This window comes from Saccostrea cucullata, unplaced genomic scaffold, assembly GCF_032062105.1.
Source record: "Saccostrea cucullata isolate Sc308-1 unplaced genomic scaffold, CSIRO_AGI_Scuc_v1 ctg196, whole genome shotgun sequence".
NCBI lineage: Eukaryota > Metazoa > Mollusca > Bivalvia > Ostreida > Ostreidae > Saccostrea > Saccostrea cuccullata.
This window is the reverse complement of record NW_026933558.1, coordinates 108,421-129,174: the sequence shown is the minus strand read 5'-3', so window position 1 is coordinate 129,174 and position 20,754 is coordinate 108,421. Positions and strand designations below refer to the sequence as shown.

The following is a 20,754-nucleotide window of genomic DNA, read 5'->3' as shown; positions in this document are numbered from 1 at the left end:
CGGTTTTATGATTAGGGTGCCAATTTTATTTCCTGCTTGAATTTGTTGTCATCACAAACCGCAAGTAAACAGTGAAAAGAAGATGTTTCGAATTATAAGAGCGTGGCACTGCATATCTAGCCAAAATATATGTTTACAAAATGGATTTAGATGTAAATCTTCTTTGACGATGGCCAGATTACGCTCAATGTGCTTTGAAAATAGAAAGAGTGGATTTGCAAACAAACCGATTACATCATTCTGCATTGAAAACAATTCAAACTTAATGCAAACTTTGAGCTACGGAATCATATTAACACAACATCGAAATTTTCATCTGAGTCATAGACTAAACATTCACCCACTTGTTTGGGTGTTTGGAAAACCCATAACGAAATTATCAGCATTAATATTTGGAAGGTAAATGTTGGAATTGCGTTTCAGGACAGGGCTTCAGTGTCTCATGTTGTAAAATAGAAGGGATTAGCCCTAGTTCTTGAATGTTGAAACTGCAAATGAAGTTGTATTGAAAGTTGCATTTGTGTATGATATCTCTGTTTTGTTTTGTTTTTTTTTTTATCAAAAGGGAAATATTTGAAAGTACCTTGTACCTTTGATACCCATGACTGGGGTACAAGTCAAAACGGCACCTGGTGAAAACGGCACTTAGGAAATATGCAAAACGGCACTTGAGAGTAGTCAAAACGGCACTTTAGAAAAGTCAGAACGGTACTTTTTTTATTTTGAGAATTTGATATTGTTTATACAGAAAATGGATCTTTATGTTACATTTATAGTAATAAATGTGTATATTATTATTGATAAAAAGTTTAAAAAATATTTTAGGAAAAAAATTAAACTGATTCATTTGAAAATTATTATACTTTTGTACAGGGGTTAGATTTTTAAAATGTATTTATATTTTAAATCATATATATTTATTTACTACAAAAGAGATCAAATCCCAATTATAGATTATTATGATCCTTTGAAATTAAAAAAATTATAGTGTTGCAAATATGTATACTACTCTGTTTTGGGGGTTGCCAGTCACAGTTGACTACTGTAAACCAAGTATTATACGCGTGCGATAAATATCCGCGAGTTCCGCGAGTAACCTCTGCTCGCGGATATTTATCGTCGCGAACCAGTTGTTCATTATATTCCTATATCATGATTTATTTAGAGTTATTTGCCCTTTTTTCAATACCGATCCCGACGGTTCAACAAGTAATCACGGAAAAACTTTACTGTTAGTGTACAAGAAGCAGTTGAAATTTAATTACAAACATTCAGAAAAAATAAAAACGAATGGCAAATCTAAAACTATTTGTCTAAAAATGATTAAAATGTCAATAATCATTTCAGCTTGTGTTATTATTGTTCATTTATTGTTACAGACGAGTCAGAGAGAGCCTGGTTAATTATGGCTAATTATGGCCCAGTCCTGCTCTGTCCCAACCATTTATAATAATTGCTCCTTGGCTGTGTAGATCTTAGAAAGCGTCGATTACCCAATTAGTATGAGGCACTTTTACAATTGAGAGTTTGAAATCAATTTTAATCTCCTAGATTTTCCCCCGATTTTCGTTTGAGCGTTGTGAAAATGCGTATGACGTATGGTAAACTTTTTATCTACTGTAGGGGCGGATATAAGATTTTAAATGGACGCAATGCACAGAATGTCTTGAATAATGCGTAAGCAGATCGCACGCTACCATTTTACCTAGTTTATGGGCGGATATAAAATTTTTATTTGATTCAAAAATACTCGTGCAAATAAAAAAAAATGTGACCACTCGTTCGCGGAAATAAATCGTCGCGGATAAGTTCTCTGGCGGTCAGTCGCGAATAAAAAATGACGCGTATAATAATTGGTTTACAGTAATTAGAAGCCAGTTAGAGTATGTTTACTAAGAATACACTTGTAGGTTTAGGAAACAAAAGACCATTTCACACCTCCCCTTCAATAATCTGTTGATCGTCAGTTTGCAATCATATACAGCTACTATTGTGTATTTCTCGACAAAATGTCAAATGGATTGTACACAAGTTAGAAAAACTTAGATAATCCTCTCGCAACTGTACATAAAATATGAGTAGCCATACAACATTTAATAATATAATAAACATGTACATACAAGAACAAAACATTTGTTTTTTATAATGAAGATATACAATGTTAATATTGTTAAAATAATTTCTACAGAATTAGATAGAAATGTGAGATAAAGTGACTCTTACTGTAAATATTTTTTTTTTTTTAAATCATTTACACCATTTCTTTTTTCATATTATCAATACTACACTACAAATATAATTATTCTAAATCCCACATATTGTTGTGTTATAGCTTAAAAATACTACCTTTAAAAATAGATTGAAAATAAAGCAAAATTGAAGCCACAAAAAATTCTAAAGTCAATAAATTAAATTTTGACTTAAAAAGAACTTATGTGAAATATATATCATAACACTATTATATACTTTTTTCTCTAAGTGCCGTTTTAACCAAGTGCCGTTTTCACTAAGTGCCGTTTTAACCAAGTGCCGTTTTGCATATTCCAGGTGCCGTTTTCACCAGGTGCCATTTTCACTAGGTGCCGTTCTAACCATAATTCCCATGACTGTACATGGGAATAAACATGCACTAGGTTGCATTATCAGCATAATATTGTAATATGATTGGACATATTTCAATTTAGAAGATATTGAGGTTTTTTTTTTATCATCAAATATCATATTGTAACGAAACCGAGAGTATCGTGTAATAATTAACTCGTGGGCCGCTATTGGTTTTTTGGGTCACTGGTCGAGATTTGATGGTTACGTTGGTCACAGTTTATGTAATGGTTAATGACCAATTTTTGGTCACTTAACTGGTTGACAAAATGACCAATTTTTGGTCACTTAACTGGTTGACAAAATGACCAATTTTTGGTCACTTAATTGCTTAACGGAAAGACCAATTTTTGGTCACTTAGTTGGTTGACGTAATGACCAATTTTTGGTCACTTAGTTGGTTGATGTATTGACCAATTTTTGGTCACTTAAAGGGTTGACGTAATGACCAACTTTTGGTCCACTTTAAATAATGTTTGTTAGGAATAACACTTGATCAAAGTTAATAACATTTATTGTGACGATAAAATGGTTCACTTGTAAACACACAAAATGGTACACAGTAACTTGTTGGTACAACGTTATTTGGTTAATAAAAAGGTGACCAACCAATGGTTAATCCAGGACGTTCCAACTAACTTGGTTCCCTTAATAATTTCGTATACATAGACTTGATACCATGCACATACCACTGTCTTATAACCGAAGTATACGGAGTAGCTCCCCACTGTCGACTCGTCACTTTATCCTTACCAGGATAGGCTGTGTGCTTAGAGTCGCTCCCCACAGCCGACTGAAGTCAGAACCCAAAACAGCTGGTTTATATAGACAAAAGTTGTTATGATGACGTAAGACACTATCAGATACCTATGACGTCACAATCAATACAATCAATAAGTTAGCGGGTTTTGACCATCAAAATTACCTTTACTAAATTCATAATGTTGTACCCATATAAAACATACAAAATACATCACTTTGTCATTGAATTATACAAGTCAAATGAATAAAGTCAAATTAAATCAATTAGTGTTCATTTCTTTCGCTAACTGTTCATTCACAGATATTTACATAGTTTATAAAGTAATAATAAACATAGGGTTCAAGGTCCATTTATTCCAAACTTGTAAACAAGAATTTCATAGGTACTTTTTGTGAAACGTTACAATATATTGTACTGAAAACATCTGATTATATTTTCATACTCTAATAGCCTTAAACTGAGGTAGCTAGCTTGAAACAATAAAAATCCACAACTGCATATTTTTTTACCACCCCCTTTCTGATAAAGAACTCTTAAAAGAAGTTGTCCTGATTTAACTACCCCTTCCAGATTAAAATAACTCTAAACAGATCCAACTATATATTCTAGGTATGTTCAACTTTTTATTCTTTGGTCTAACCAAAGTTTGTACTTACTTTATAACTACAAAATGCTGTTTAAAAGTAGAGATTAAATTAAGCAGATAATGATTTATGTGTTCTTTGTATGTTTTCAGAAAACTTCGAAATCATTTGAAGGAGCTTCATCATAAACACAAAATGATAATTGCTGCTATATTGCTGGGAGTGACAGCTTTAGTGCTTACTTTGTACACATGGGCTCACACAGAAACCGTCCCCATCACCGGCAGGAAGCGCTTTATCTTCATCACTCATGATCAACTGATCAAAATTGTACAGAGAGAAGTCGAGGAAGTGAGTAGGCAGTTGTGTCATGGCAATCAGTTTGTGTTGTTTCATGCATATTGAGAGAAATTAGTTACATGTTTAAGCCATGTTATATTTCTAATTTCATATCGGTACAAATGTACTAATATGTTGAAATATAAATGTAACAAAACACGATGACTTGGAAAAAAAGTACATAAACATTATAATCTTGTTCTGTAAATCTTAATTACACCACCAACTGCTTGGGTTTTTTAGATGGGAAAATCTTATCAATTTAAATTCTATTATGCTGGACTTTAATTTTCACAAATTACTATATAAAGGGTTAATTTCACCCTGTGTTATTTTTGCCCTTCCACACTTGCATTAATGCAAACAATTTTCCCTCATTTAAAATTTACCCAGTCACAGTTTTGTTTATGAAATCATACTGTGTTCTTTTAATTCACCCCATTTTAAATTTGCCCACCCATTAAAAGGGTGAAAAGGGCGAAAATAATTCAGGGGCAAAAATTTCCCTCTATATTCAATATCAATATTTAGCATACATATATACAATCTCTAATTTGAAATAAATTAATCTTTTTAGGTTTTACAAATTAATGAAGATCGCATCTTACCCAATACACATGAACTATACAAGGTTGTAATTAAAGTTGCTGAAAGACTTTGTGTAAATAACTTAGACATACAACAAATGAAAGATATCCAATGGAAAGTATTCATTGTAAATGACAAGACATTCAATGCTGTTGTTTATCCGGTAAGTAAACAGTTTAATCATGATTTGTCAATAACCATTTTGATTCATTATCACGATTCTTCAATCTAGTATTGGTAAATGTTTAAGTAAATTTTTCTGAGATTTCTCATTAAATTATTAACAACGTCTCGATCTTTACGGATCAATGAGTGACTTTTCATGAAAAGCTTTATAATGGTTAAGTTTGAGATCAAGTTATGAAACGCTTCAAAACTTTGTGTTGTTGTACATGTAAACTGTATATCTCATTGTTATTTTCAGACGGGGGAGATTTTTGTAAACACGGGACTCTTCAATGCAGTGATAAATGAGGACCAACTGGCTGCCATCCTTGGACATGAGATGGCTCATGCCTTATTGTCTCATGCAGTATGTACCAACCTATACCAATCTCTTATCTGTATGAAAAAAAATTATTGAAAAATGTTTGATGATATTAATGAGGTGGGGGGGGGGGTTCAACCAATTAACCATCAGATACAACTTAAATGTTTAGGTATGATATCTTAAGCTGTCAACTATCATTTGGCAAAGAAAAAATTTTTACATTTTAATTTTAAAATTTGATCATATTCGTTAATCTTTATATGGAGCTCTTCTTTTAAAGGAGATCAAAATGGACTGAAAATGGCCACAACCCCCCAGCCCTCTTAAATTATAATTGTGCTTTCTACTCTGAACAGGCAGAACAACTGAGCTATGGACAGAAGTGGGATTTCTTTGTAATTGTGATCATGGCTGCTATTTGGATGATAATCCCCAGTGATGGAATCGCTACAATAACTTCCTGGTTTATGAACCGTGTTATCAAGGTATACATATGTCTTGTAGGGCTGTATCATATATCATACGATGGTAATATATGTGTAAAAAATAACTTCCAATATGTAGGACATAGTTTTTCTTTTATTCTGTTTCTAAAAAGATAATTTATCTGATTATATTTCACTTTTTTGAATTAAAACTTCAGCAGGGAATTATATAATTTGTAAGGATATAACAGTTTTTATTAGTATTACAAAATACAAAGAGAATTTTATTTGAACATGTTCTGTCATTAAATTTTTACTGTCATTAAAAGTTTTAATTTGAAGTGTGATTTGTAATGACAATGAGACAAGAACTTAAAATTATGTAATAAAACACTTAATTGTTATGAAATTCATGCATTAAAATGATTTAGAAGCCTTTTCTGATGGACTTGTTTTATAATCCAATATATCGCTTTAAAAAATATTGTATCGTATCGAAAATTTTGGCTCAATACACAGCCTTAATGTCTTGTGAGATGCTCAGATGGTAATATATGTGTAAAACATGTATAGGAATAGTTTTTATTTGGTATGGTTTCTACAATGATATTTATCTGTTTCTTTGTAGTATTTTTGTGTGTTCAGCAGGGAACTGTTTTGAAAAGGAAGAGAGAAAGTGGGCCTTCAGCTGGCAGCAAAGGTCTGTGTCTTTAACTAGTAAAATTGTCTACAAGGAAAAATACACACCTGTGTGTTGTAGATGTTTTAAAAATTAAAGGAACAATAAAGCTTGCTCCACTGTATCTATAATTTATTATACCTGTATTTGCATTATACATTTATACCATGGAGACTTAAGTATATTTAAGCCAGTATTGTGTGACTTCTGTAGCTCTTCTATGATTTTTTTCCTTTGTGTTGTAGGCCTGTTTTGATGTGAGGGAGGCCAGTGTTGTTTGGTCTCTGTATAGTTTTTCTATGATTTCTTTCCTGTGTGTTGTAGACCTGTTTTGATGTGAGAGAAGCTAGTGTTGTTTGGTCTCTGTATAGTTTTTCTATGATTTCTTTCCTGTGTGTTGTATGCCTGTTTTGATCTGAGAGAAGCCAGTGTTGTTTGGTCTCTGTATAGTTTTTCTATGATTTCTTTCCTGTGTGTTGTACACCTGTTTTGATGTGAGGGAGGCCAGTGTTGTTTGGTCTCTGTATAGTTTTTCTATGATTTTTGTGTTGTAGGCCTGTTTTGATGTGAGGGAAGCCAGTGTTGTTTGGTCTCTGATGCAGGTGAAGGAGACAGTGGAAGGAACAAGCATCCCAGAATTCATGTCAACTCATCCTTCTAATGAGACCAGAGTGGAGCTCATAGACTTCTTGATACCAAGAGTATGTATATGTTAACTTTCATAATATCTGGTTACATCGCAACCTATATGTAAATTAAGTACATGTAATAATTTCTTTAAGTATTAGCATAAAATCTCTGATCTGTAGAAGAACTTGATCGTGTACATATAAATGTACAGAAGACTTTTTTTTATTGAAATTCAAAAGATCAAATCATAATGGAATTAATGGAAAAAAGAATGTCGTCATCAGTACAGAGTAAGAATAATCATGTGTGAGTGATCTCAGATGATTTTTTTTTTAAATAGATGACAGAACTTAGGGAGAAGTGTAACTGTCCCAGACTATCAGCCAAAGACCCAAGGGTAGCCATGCAGGAGGTGAAACAGTTTGTAGATGACAAAGTGGTAGCAAAACAGGCAGGACAGAATTTATCAAGAGTGCACTTAACTCGCCAAAAGAGAGTGATCAAAGCTCAACCTGCTTAGGGTCAATGATCAACTGTTATTGATATATTTACATCTTATTTAAGTAAACAAATGTATTTGCCTTAACTGGGTATTTTGAAAAACTGTGCTACAATGAGAAGTATATTATGTAAAATTTTTTTGGTATCTTTACACAAAATATACTGATATTTTGGAATTTCAAATCTCTTTGAGGTAATTTTTATGCTTATATCATACATATTTAATTAATTTTTTGTAAAAATCATCTTTTAAATAATATTTATTGAATTTTTTAACTTTAGTTGTTTGCCTGAATTTCTATGAGTTGAACATGACAGTCCCTTCCACACATAAACAAACTATACCCCTTGCATGCAAAATAAACCCCCCAAAAAACCACGTGTACAGAATTTACGGTATTTATGAAAGGATGTATTCACTTTGACAAAAGAATTGACCTATAGGAGAGAACAATTTCCCGGAAAAAGTGACATTTAAAAATTAATCTTTATTTGTTAATGTTTTCTACCGTATATATGTCTAAATTTTTCAAATAAATTTGTATTTTGTACCTAAAATTTATTATTTACAACTTTACAATAAACCTCCAAAGTTGGCCAAAACACCATTTTGTCCGTTAAAGCGTTGATTTTTGCATGAATTTTGACCTTGAAGTCCTTCAGGGCAGGCCTGCCCCTAAATAAAATTGTGATATTTTGATAGGTTTGGATGTAAGGAATAATTTGAAATAGAATTTTTTTAGGGGCAGCCCTGCCCTAGGGTCGAAATTCACAAAAAACCCTCCAAAAAACAAGGAGACTTGATTTTGATAATTTGCTTCAAATTTATACCAATAAATATCATAGTCAGACTAGCTCAGTTGATATGTGCATTGACTATTACACCCTTCAATCTAAAATGTTAAAATCGGGGGTTCGAGTCCACCTGGTACCACACTTTTAAAGTTTTAAATTTTCGCCTTTTCAAAGACTATTTTAATATTTTTTTTATAGACTTGTGTATTTTCCTTCAATTATCTGTCCTTTATGCATGTCCATTCTTGATATGAGAAACACTAAAGCGATATCAAATCGTAAAAATCCTAGTATGTACAGTTGTCAGTCAGGCAGAACAAACATCAGTATAAGCACACTTACTCCATGGACAAGAATAACTCGCTCTGCGTTACTCAATACAGGTACTCTTGGCAGCATTGAGCTGCGATGAATGTCAATTGTATATATTCCTTAGAATTTTATAACATTGATTTAGGCTACATATAATTATCAGTAACTGTACTCCCTCGGATATGATTTAGGCCTATATAATTTGCACATATTAATGGAATGTTTTATTATATTCACGGATAAAATAGCCCAGACATAAAGAATAGAATTTCAGAGGCAGTAAACATTACCATTATGTACATTGAGAAGTTAAGACAAACATCAATTATTGCATTTTGAGATAACAAACTCTGGAAAACAATGAAAGGGTTCCTCCTACCTTTACTACCTGAAAAAAAGATTTAGGAAAAACAAATTGTTATATGTATTCAGCCTAATGCCATTAATCAGAACGGAAATCGACAAGGTTTTTATAGAGAAAAAAACCAAGCCTTGTCCTATAGGTCAAATCCCTACTTATATTGAAGTGATCCTTGTTTTTCATTATTCTTTTAAAGATGATCATTGTCATTTTCATTATCTTGTTTTTCTGATATTATAGGCATTACACAAAATAATGTACCTTGACATTCTCTTGTTTGTTTCTATTGATCCTGAGTATTACATTTCACCCAACCCCCAAAAAAGAAATTTAGAGTGATGCTCAAGGAAAATATTCTGTAAAATCAACCTTATTCCAAAGACATGTAATTAACTTTTTTTTTTTTTAAAGTTTATTTAATGAGCATTATTTTTATGTTTTTTTTTTTAAATTTTCATTTCTTTACAGTGGTATGTATACTAGTACATGTACTTTCAGCATTTTCTCCAAGAAAGTTCTGATTGGTCACTCAAATAGCATGGAAGACATGTTACTATATGTGTCATTTCATTGCTCTCTCTCTCTCCTAATTCATCAAATATAATTTTGAAAATTTTTCTTTTAAACTATGAGCATATTTTGTTTATTTTGATATACTGTAAATTTACTCATTTTGATATGATCATTTTTTGTTGTTTGAGGGGAAAAGATTCTAATTGCTTTGTGAAAATTTATAAAAATATTTTGTTGAAGACATGCAGGGTAAGTTTTTGAAGCAGATGCAATACCGGGTATTTCTGCATAAAAAGAAGTCCTATATTCATCAATCTTGCATGAATATGGCATTTAGGAATGTTTTGAATGTTGCATCTGACCTATACCATTATTTAATATTGTAGATAACTAGAGGTTTTTTTTAGAGCTAGTTCATTCTCTTTGACTAAAACTCTGACCAGGATAAAAATTGGCATGTATGATGCCTCATATTACGCAAATTATAAGACTTGCTTTGCATACTATCTGATCTGTATTCTCAATGGGAATGAACAGATTAAATGAGCAAGTCCTTTTATAAATACAGAGTGTATCTTCAATCCTGACTTTTATCAAACTGGTTGGATGATGAACATGTAACAGTGTATTTGCTAACATGGATTTTTAGTAATTCAGTTTATATAGACATACATGTATAATGATGAATCATGTAAAATATGGGTCTCACAAACAGGCATTTGGAATGAGACTGTACCTAATTCATTTTTAGCCGGGCTTATTGCTCAAAGAGCAATTGCCAGCTTATGTGATCCTGTTCAAGGCAGGATGTTGACATAATTTTCCATTTTAAAGTTACGTGCAAAAATATACGTGAGTTCTTATTTCTCAACCGCTTTTGAGATAATACACATGCGAAATAAAGCAACAAAAATAAAACGAAGATTTATCTATATAAAATAAACATTAGTAGTAATGACTTTGAAAACTTCATAAGTCAAAGAACATAGTTCATTAGCGTAAGAATTTTTGATAACCAGTGTTACCGTAGTTCTCTACACATACGAGGTAAAGCAGGAGAGGGAACCAGACTGGCCTGTTTGTTTACATTCAGCTGCGGTACCAGATTAATTCTGATTCTGACAAAATCGGACCGTGGTATTAGGATTGAAAAACTCACTGTCAGTGTCTTATCATTTATATTGATAGTTTTAAAATATTTTTTTCATCAGAATATAAATGTGATTCATGTAAGAATTCCACTCTACTCTGTAAATGAGCCCGGCTCTCTGTACTTCTGAGTACTTTGATTTTTTTTTTTAGGATTTTATATTTGTCATGGTGACATTATAGTATTTGAATACCTACAGTTGTTACAATAATTGTTGAGACAGTTTTCTAATCATGTGTCATTATTGTTGAATAGTTTAATAAAATTTATTTATTGTTGAACATTTGCATTATTTATTATACTCTCTCAAACAATATTCAGTCGGTGTACATGTATATAATATAGTTTGCACCAAAAGCATTATGGTAGCCCAATAATCAAACACTAGAGGAATATGGTTGGGCCCACTCTGACTAGTACAATTTTAGCTGTTTTAAACTTTTAATTCACTTCACTCTAAATTATATATTTACAGTGAAACCTCATCATATCAAACTCACAAGACCTAGAAAAACTTGATATTAGAGAAATGCAAGAGATCTCCAGGGTAGGATAGTTAAAAGTATTAGCTGGTAGGACTTCCAAATCACTTCGACATATTCTGGGTAGTAGACAATATTCTAATTAAAATTAGGCTTGTATTTTTGCTCCTATACTACCCTGGTTTATGCTTCAATACAAGCTTATAACAAGTGCTTTCTCATTGGTTTATCTTCGACATCATTGGTTATTTTTCATTGGTTAATTGATTTGCATCAAAGGTCACCCTGAGGTAACCTCGGACGGGGAGTTATTAGATCTTGTATTGAACCGGCGAGTAGAGAAGCGAAATTGCAAGTCGAATTTTAAGTAGATTTGAGTATTCGATGTATCAGTGCTTGAGATACCAAAGTTTAAGTGTATGGAGGGGAAAATCCCTAAAATTTTCTTTAGAATATCAAGGCAACATGAGATTATAAACATATGTGATGTGGATTCAAGTTTAACTGAGTCACATCCCCTTACAAAAGATTATGGTCACAATATAGGGTTTTATTACCATTGGAATAAATTATTGGTATGTACAGAAGGAAAAAAAATATTTTTAAACAATCTGATAAAAATTAACAGTGTAATGGTACTTAGGTGAGCATTGTAGCCTTTGGACCTGTTGTTTGCTTGTGAAGTCAAATTGTTTTAAGCATATATGTATTCTGTAAGCTAATGTTAAATTTTAAATTATGCAGATAATTATATGTATTTTAAAAGAAAACATAAGAATATAATTTTACATAATTTATTCTAAGTTTGGATTCAGAAACTGATTCATTGACCAAACATTTATCTCTCCTAAATAATACATGATTTTGAGAGAATTTTAATAATTAACAGACATATTATTCTAAACAGCATAGTAGCATGGGGACTAGTTAAATGAATTGTGTTTGATAAAAATCCTAATTTTCTCACTAACAGACTCTACAATACAAATTAGAGCACTTCTACATCATAACAAAAACTTGCATCCACTGTCTCTTAAAAACAAGGCGTCTATACACGTTATGTTACAAGGGAGATAACTAAGAAGGTTCAAACTGTCGTTCTGAACACAAGCTTCCCTCCTCTATACACTGACGTAACCAGTCTTCCGTTACGATGTGGAACTTTTTCCTCCTTTCCCTCCTTTCTTGTTTTAATTCCTGCATTCTACTTAAATCTCTAAAAAGTAACATAGTTTTTAGAGCAAAATTGTGAATCAAAATGAATACAAACTGCAAAGTTATTTAAAACTACATTTGAAAAAAAAGTTGTAGAGCTTTATTAACAAAATTAAGGATCAGTGCCCATCCACTGTATATCGAAATGGGTAGATACTGTAAACCCCCTATTCCTAGAGAAAAACATTAATATTCATGTAAATTATTTATTGAAGATGAAAAACATTTTGTTTTATATTGTTCACAATATGACCAATATAGATGCAATTAAAAATATATAATTAATGTAAACACATACATGTACATTAGTAATAACCCCATTAGAAAAATTGTCAATCCTACAAATATTTCAACAGCTAGAAGGATATGTTGTTTCTTGAAAAAGTGTTTTGACACCAGAAAAGAAAGTCAAAAATGAATATTAATACATGTATTGAGAAATACACAATTTTGTTCACCTCATATTTCATGTATTTCTCACTTTGTATATGCATGTATTAATCATGTTAATTGTCTTACCTTTTGTCAACCATCACATGTGAAACTTGATCATCAAGAGAATCACAGACTGTTCCACCAAAAAATCTTAGCTCTAAAGCCAAAAACTCTAGGGAGGAATTCTTTATCTGTGTTGAAACATCCCCTATTGCTAGTTTGTTATCCAAGTAAAATCTGTAGAGTGAAAGAAATTCTTTTTAAAAAAATCACTGTATGTTCCAAATTCAACCACTTCACATGAAAAATGTACACATGTATATTTATTAAGTTTAATCTTTCAAAGACTAAATGACACTATCTGAAAATATTTTGTATTATATTCCCAAAAATCAAATTTCACACCTGCATGTTCTAAATAAACCATATGGAGATTCATCAGGGAAATACTTCTCTTCAAGTTCAGCCATTTCCTCTGCGGTGATTGACATATCACACTGAAAAAAAAAGAATTAAAAAAATATTTCAAGAGTAATTGTTCTAACCACATAAAATGTTTTACACAAAATCACCTGATGGACTCTGAGGAACAGTTTACTCACTTTCCATGTGTTGGAAGGTGTACTTGAGTTAATGAGTTGTGACTGACTTACATTTTTGTTGGAAGGTGTGCTTAAGTTGATGAATTGGGGCTTACATTTTCCATGTGTTGGAAGGTGTACTTGAGTTGCTCTGGAGAGGTGTCCTGAGTGTAGCTATCTCCAAACTCATCATAGTCCTTCTTCAGAGCCATCTGGGTTTTAGCTGAAGTGTGAATCATGTCTGCTGGTGCCCTGGATTATGAAATTGAATTCAATTTTTGTAAAGGTGGATATACAGAATGCTTTTAAAATTCATGCACAAAGAGTGATGTCACATTTTTGATATAGCTTCAATAATAAAGAATCATCACTTTACGACATAATCACCAACATCTAGCATCAACTGAATCTACATTAATTTCTAAAACTCATAACTATTTTGGTTGCCCATTTGTTCCTACCATGGAATAAATCTTTGTGCATCAATGCATCTCTTGAACCAGTCAACCTTGACAATATCATACAGGTCACGCTTCATCAAGTTTGTTACCCTCATTACAACCTTCTCAGCCAATACACAGAAAGTGGTAACACCTTCAAAAAAATGTTTTCATGACTAATAATATCAAACAACAGGCTTTACTTTATCAACATGTGTTGTTAATTTGTCATAAATCAGAGAATAAGAGATGTGATAATAAAAACTATCTATTATCCATCATGGCAATCAAACAAACTTGCAATGAATTTTTTCTGAATTAACAGGACTTTGGAGGGCACATCAAAAAAGATGGCTGATAAAATTGCAGGTATAGATTTAGCAACTTTCAAGGAATTTACAGTAACCTTACTTTAGGATCATGACAATATTTTATGAGATATGAACTACTTTTAACTTAACACTGCAGTTTTAAAGAGCTTTTCTTGAGAACTTAAATTAGTACAAATGACTTTGTTTAGGGTCCTCTAATCCTTTTTAAAGCATGACCAATGTATGTGTAAAAATAAACACATGTACTCTCACGAGTATAAATCTGTGATATTTTCACCTGATAAAATTGGTTGAGGACATTTTTACCTGGATTTTGAACTATAGTACCACCATATTCCACCACTTTTTTCTCAATTGCAGCCTTACTAAGGGATGGGGGACCATTAATCACACAAAATTCTTTTCCTTCAAAAATCTTTGATGTCTAAAATGAAACACATGTGAAAATCCAAATGATATGTTTATGGTCAGCTTACATAGTTGTGGTATAAATTTCCAGAATTTTTTTACTTTTTCAAGGAATAACCATTTAGATTACATTGATTATAACTGATTACATTTATTCTGCTTCATATGCCAATTATTGCAGATGGTTTAATTTTTGTATCACCTTAATATCGTAAGATTATTATTTTGTATTTAAAAGCAAGATAAAAATTTCACAAATTTCTATCATTGTTCTATATTATCTTTTCATGATTGCAAGAATGAAATTTTTAAAATTCATAAACCTTATGTTTACTCATATAAAATGTTGTGGCTTGAACCTTTTGATTTTTCAAAAAACCATGTATTTTATATTGTAAAATACAAAATTTATTTTGCTAGCAAAATAAAAAAATCACAAATTTATAAAGGAATAATATAGCTATGTCATTAAGAGTTATCTCTCTTGCAGAGTATCAATTTTTAAGAGCAGATAGTCTTGAGTTATTTCAAAATAATAAATTCTCACAAATAAAATATGATTTACAGAGATGACCCCCCTGATATTGATGGTTCAAGCAGAAAAGAGCTGTTTTGGCAAATAAATTACCTGAGTTACATCAGATAGATCTGCCCCTCGGAATTGAGCCCCCAGAGTTGGTCTGATCACATGTGTTGTGATCTTCCGCTTTTTCTTTGTTGGCTCCTCTTCTTCTCTTAATTCCACTTTTCCTCCAGCAAGTTTTCCTCCTGCCCTCTGACATAAAAGAAATTTGTCTACATCATACTTTCATAATTTATGTGCCTCAAGGTTAAACCTTTAATTGAATCATTTGAACAGGACATTGTGCAGTCATTCCTCATCATCATAAACTGGATGGAACCAATAAATAGAGGCCCTGAATCACTTTGGTTTTTGCTGTTCTTCATCAGCAAATATTTTTTCCCTACATACACTGTACTTCTATGTAAAATTTTGACGGTCTTTTGTTTCCACTTAAAGCTTTTGCTAAGAATAGCTTAAAACCAAGTCCAAAGTAATTTCTATTAAATGCTCTTCAATAGGAAATGACTTGGGTCAGTTTTATACTTACATCCTTCATTTCTTTGACCTCTGGCACCGTCATACACTCATGCCACGCCTTGTCATCCCTGAATTTCTCCACTCGTGGGAACCTCAGTGTAAACCCTGTCTTAAACCTGTCACTATCAATGATTTCTGCTGCCTTCACCTACTCACAAAAATAAAAATATTCAAAGGAAATCTGCTTTGATGAAAAAATTAACTACAGTGTACATTACTGCATGCTTAGTAAACATCTTTACCTAAGATCTATGATTCATAGCTTAAGGCAACCTTTTTAATTATGCCAAATTTGCTTTAAAAAAACATTTTTTGTCATTGACATTTACCATATACATTGTATGTACATGTATATTCTCCATAGGCATAACTTTTCACATAACTTCAAACTAGCTCTTGGAAGTGATGCATCACATTACAAAGCTCTTACCTGAATTATGCATGAATTTTCAGGCTCTATATAAGCATCTGGTTTTTCCTTAAAACCTGAGGCCAAAATGATAGAAGTTGGTGGGTTTTTCTTGTTGAAGACTTTCCAGTGATCTGCCAACTTCTTATTAAATTCTGCCAATTCTTTCTTTGAGTAACCTGACCCAACCTATAAATGAGTTTTGATGTATCACTTACATTGTGCATGACATGCACATGTATATAACTCATTAATGAAACATCAATTAACACTGCTCCTTCAATGGTTTGAAACAAAACTTTCTTATATATCTACATTTAAGGATAAAAACAGTTGTGTTTATTTTTTTAAACATAGCTATTAATCTGATTTATTCCAATTTTACAAAATTAATATCACAAAAATGTTTACCTTGCAGAAGGAATGAAAGACCTTAGGATGACTACCGTCTTCCTCGGGAACGGCCAGGGCACACAGGAAGTGTGACATCATCCCACTGCGATGTCCCACCCCAAAGAATCCACCCACCACCAGGATATCCAACTCATCCATCAGACCCCCCACATACTCCGGCTTGATCTTAAACCAGCCTCCCTTTCTGGTGTTGGGTCGATACACCGAGTCTGGATTCTTTATCATTATACCTTCTTCTCTGCCATCTATAGCTTCATTCAATGCCTCCGCACAGTCTTGACTAAAATTTAAATACGAAGATGTATGTATGTTCAAATATATGTACTGCCTGACTGAGTCTTCTTCTAAATGATGAAGTGCAACTTTAAAGTCCTTGTCTGATAAAGAAGTTGGTTGTTTTCATAATCAGTATAGCATGAATTATAATGAATAGAAGCACAACTTTTCTTTTTCATAAGCTGCACCAGAATTTACACATCACTAAACTGACTAGAACTTGAGATAACTTACTTTGTTCTGCCCTCTGTGTGCTTACTGAGGTGTAACCTCCCCTCCTCTTCTGTAAACACAGTCTTTAATAATTCCAGTCTTTCCTTCAGCGGATGGTTAGTCAGGACACGCCCATTCAGCATGATGAGGTCAAAGGCGTAATAACATGGCTGATAACCTTCTTCTCTTTGGTGTTTGATGTCAGTGTTCATGGCCTTTGTTGCTAAAATATACAAAATGTACGTTATAAATATAAAAATAATGGAATATCAAAAAATGGTAATAAAGGATTGAAAATTGTACATTATTGAATATTTCATAAATTGGAAATTAAATACATATAAGTTACCAAAGCACAAATAGGATTTTTCTTGCCTGTTGGTGTGGTTTCAGTCTAAATTCTATCATAAGTATATCAAAAGTTTGTATGAATGCAAAAGTACCGAATGTTTTTGTGGCAGCATCATATCCAATCATTTCCCCGTCTAGGATACAAGATTTAACAGAGGACTGGAAATGGTCGTGGATAAACTGGGTCAAGTTTCCATCATACCGATTCGATCCAAATGTGCTTGTGTATTCATTACCACTGAAAAATACATGTATAAAGTGGTTTATGATTACAGTGTCCCTAATGTATGAAACATAAAAAATAATCGTCACGAATAAAATAATTAATACTTCATCACAAAAGATCTTTCATAAAAGACTTTATATGTGTAGCTCAAGACTTTGGAATATCAAAGCTCATGTATCACTGTTTCTTTTCATCAGTCTGATGAGTTCAGTGATGTGATGTGTATGAAGAATTAATTCACATTTTACCTCCTGGAGAAATACTTGTACTCCCCATCCTGTTTGTGCAGCAGTATTCTTTCTCCATCAAATTTTGTTTCTATAAGGTAGGGCTTACCATCCATTACTTTTTCAACCTGCCACAAGAAAATATTAAAATGCACATATTTTAAAAAATTAAAACATAGAGAATTGAATGAACTGAATGAGTAAATAAAGAATGCTTAAAAGTTGGTAGAGATACATATTTTTTCAACATTTTATTTCACATTGCAAAAAAAAAAAAAATTGGGAATTGGGAAAAATTTGGGTCAGTTGAGAAATTCATTATTCAGACTATATTTTATGTTTATATATGTTGATCATTCCCACCTGATCTGGTGCTGCCCTCTCACCCAGCATTGGAGTAAAGGGAGAGAACACTTCTATACCAATCTCATGTACTCTCACACTTTTATCCCGCAACATCCGACAAACCTGCACATAGTGTAAGAGATTAAATATGTCAGATTTTTTTTTCAAAACAAGTTCCTGATGATCATATGATGAAAATTTTTTTTTCCAGTTGTAATACAATGAAAATGTAGTAATGAATATCTTTAAGGTAGAGAATCTTTGGTAAAATTCTTCTTAATGCAAATAGCTCAATGCAAATAAAAAATGATTGTCTTTCATACAAATGTACAAACATTACATGCAAATCAAATGATTTGTAATTACCCTCTTCAATGGAAACTCACAAAAATGCAGCAAGGAATTCCAATAAATAATTTAAAAAGTTCTTATTATAAATAATTTTGTAAAAAGAAACCTTTTCCAGGTTGTTGTTGACATTGTAGAATTCCTCCGCATCAGGGTGGTACACACTGAACACGGATGTCTGACTCAGTCCAACCTTCAGTTCCTTCACTATCATCCTGATCAGCCACTTCAGCTCAATGGCAGACATGTTTGTCAATAATTTTAGAATGTTCTTGCGAACCAGGTCTTTTTTCTTGGCTGCATTGTTTGTAGCGATGCCGTCCAGACAATCATTAACTTCCTGAATGGTCAGTGTTCCTTTTTCTGGACAGCGATTTTTCAGCACAAAGTAAGCCACAGCTGCAAAATCTCCTGCATCCTGAAGATATAAAAGATATGAAAACATGCTGCTTCAACACAATCATTCCTTGTTATAAATAAACATATATCTGTGACACCATAAACAAAAGGCATTGTAATTATACCGATCAAAATTTTGCTTAACAGTGGTTGAGTGTTCAAGAACACAATTAACATGTACTACAGGTGCATTGTCATTTTTTCAACTTTAGAAATGTACATATTTTTTCTTTTGGAATACCTCATTCCAAATGAATTATAGTTAGATCTTTCTCACCCAAGGAATCAAGTATATAATAAATGTACATGCACAAGTAATCCAAATCTAAAGTGAATATCAATATATCAATCACACTTACTCCTTTGGCAGCCTTTGGGGCTTTGAAGTTTAGCAGTCGGTTTGAATCAGCACTGTCCTTCCCCAGACACAAGACCTCTATCAACAGCTTTGCCAGCATATGCTGAGAATTGAATGCATAGACTATTAATTAAATAATGCATATTCAGTAAAAATAAACAGATATCTAAAAAAAATTATTATTGTTATTATTTATTTATTATTTACAGTAATATTAACAAAAATTCTTTTTCCAACTTTTAAGAATAAGATGTCAAATAAATGTGTACCTCTTTGATGCCGTAAGCAGCTCGTTGTTTTTCAAGTTGTGGTATCAAAAGCCTCATTGCTGAATAAAAGGAATCAGTCTGCAAATATCAAAGAACAAACTGTGATGTCGAGTTTTTACTGGTATATGGTTGATACAGTCATGAAATACTCAGAAATAGTCTAATACACACAAGCAGGTAACAATGGATGTTTATTTGTTATTAAAAGTATTGGTCTATACTTGCAGTACAGATTCAAGAATTGATACATTACATGCACAACAACTTATCTATGGAATGGCTAGTAATCTTATGGATCGATCATTGTTTGCTTGCTTTTAATTCCGAAGGCTATAAATTAAAAAAAGAATCCCAAACTGAAAGAGATATGCTCTAGCTCTGCCATACACTTGCTGATTGATCATACAATATCAAAAATTCTAAAATATACCACAAAAAGAATCCAAACTTAGACGGTATGATGGGCGAAGGTTTTGCTAGGAGTGATATACTAAAAATCAAATAGTCACTCACTGAAGAAACACTCATTTTGGCTTGTGAAGACAGATGAGAAAATTCAAATATATTAATGAAAAGTAAAGACTTACAGTGTCGGGGTTGTCTTTGTGTAATTCATTATGGAAATCACGCCATTTTTCAATGAATTTCCCTAAAATGCCTTTCTTTTTATCATTGCCATGAGTTTTAGATATTTTCTCCAAGAGTCCACACAGTTCAGCAAATGACACCTTAGATGCCACAGATATTTCTGGCTTTGTGTCTTCATCGTCTGCTTCCATACTGTATTAATCTGAAGATCACAACTGTCAATCAAGACAAATATAACTTGCAGAACAGTAGACTGCTGACTCTAACTTTTTCTCAGACTTGAAGTTTGTACACAAACGACAAAATTACCTTCCAGGTGTGAAGAGTTCCACTTATCTACTAGATCGATGATTCCAAAAATGTTTCGATATCTCCACTAAATAAATAAAATGCTACAAAAACAAATTAATATAATAAAATAAATAATTTTAAAAATTCATAAATAAGAAAATAATAAAAAAGAAATGAAATTAAAAACATGTAAATTAAAGTCTTAAATTTTTAGAATGTATTGATTTTTATTATTGATTAATTTCACAATTCTGCTTTTAAATATGGTCAGCTCATGTTTTATCTGAGCTGTTATAATATTAATCCGAGATTCC

General features: G+C 32.2%; 1 protein-coding gene and 1 pseudogene across 1 annotated transcript; one reads left to right on the top strand and one right to left on the bottom strand.

Annotated features, from left to right (window-relative positions):
- The first annotated feature begins 50 nt into the window (after positions 1 to 50).
- On the top strand, positions 51 to 10,323 carry LOC134238630 (metalloendopeptidase OMA1, mitochondrial-like; annotated as a pseudogene).
- Positions 10,324 to 11,993: 1,670 nt separating this feature from the next.
- On the bottom strand, positions 11,994 to 20,448 carry LOC134238629 (DNA ligase 4-like). Its single transcript, XM_062720752.1, has 18 exons — positions 20,149 to 20,448; positions 19,562 to 19,639; positions 19,294 to 19,395; positions 18,645 to 18,953; positions 18,206 to 18,310; positions 17,864 to 17,970; positions 17,482 to 17,627; positions 17,060 to 17,261; positions 16,547 to 16,829; positions 16,157 to 16,324; positions 15,737 to 15,874; positions 15,253 to 15,399; positions 14,523 to 14,640; positions 13,906 to 14,038; positions 13,561 to 13,696; positions 13,269 to 13,360; positions 12,948 to 13,100; positions 11,994 to 12,429 (listed from the first exon to the last, which is right to left on the bottom strand). Exons 1-18 carry the CDS (start codon positions 20,338 to 20,340, stop codon positions 12,291 to 12,293), a joined length of 2,748 nt encoding a protein of 915 aa, XP_062576736.1. The 5' UTR covers positions 20,341 to 20,448; the 3' UTR covers positions 11,994 to 12,290.
- Positions 20,449 to 20,754: the final 306 nt, after the last annotated feature.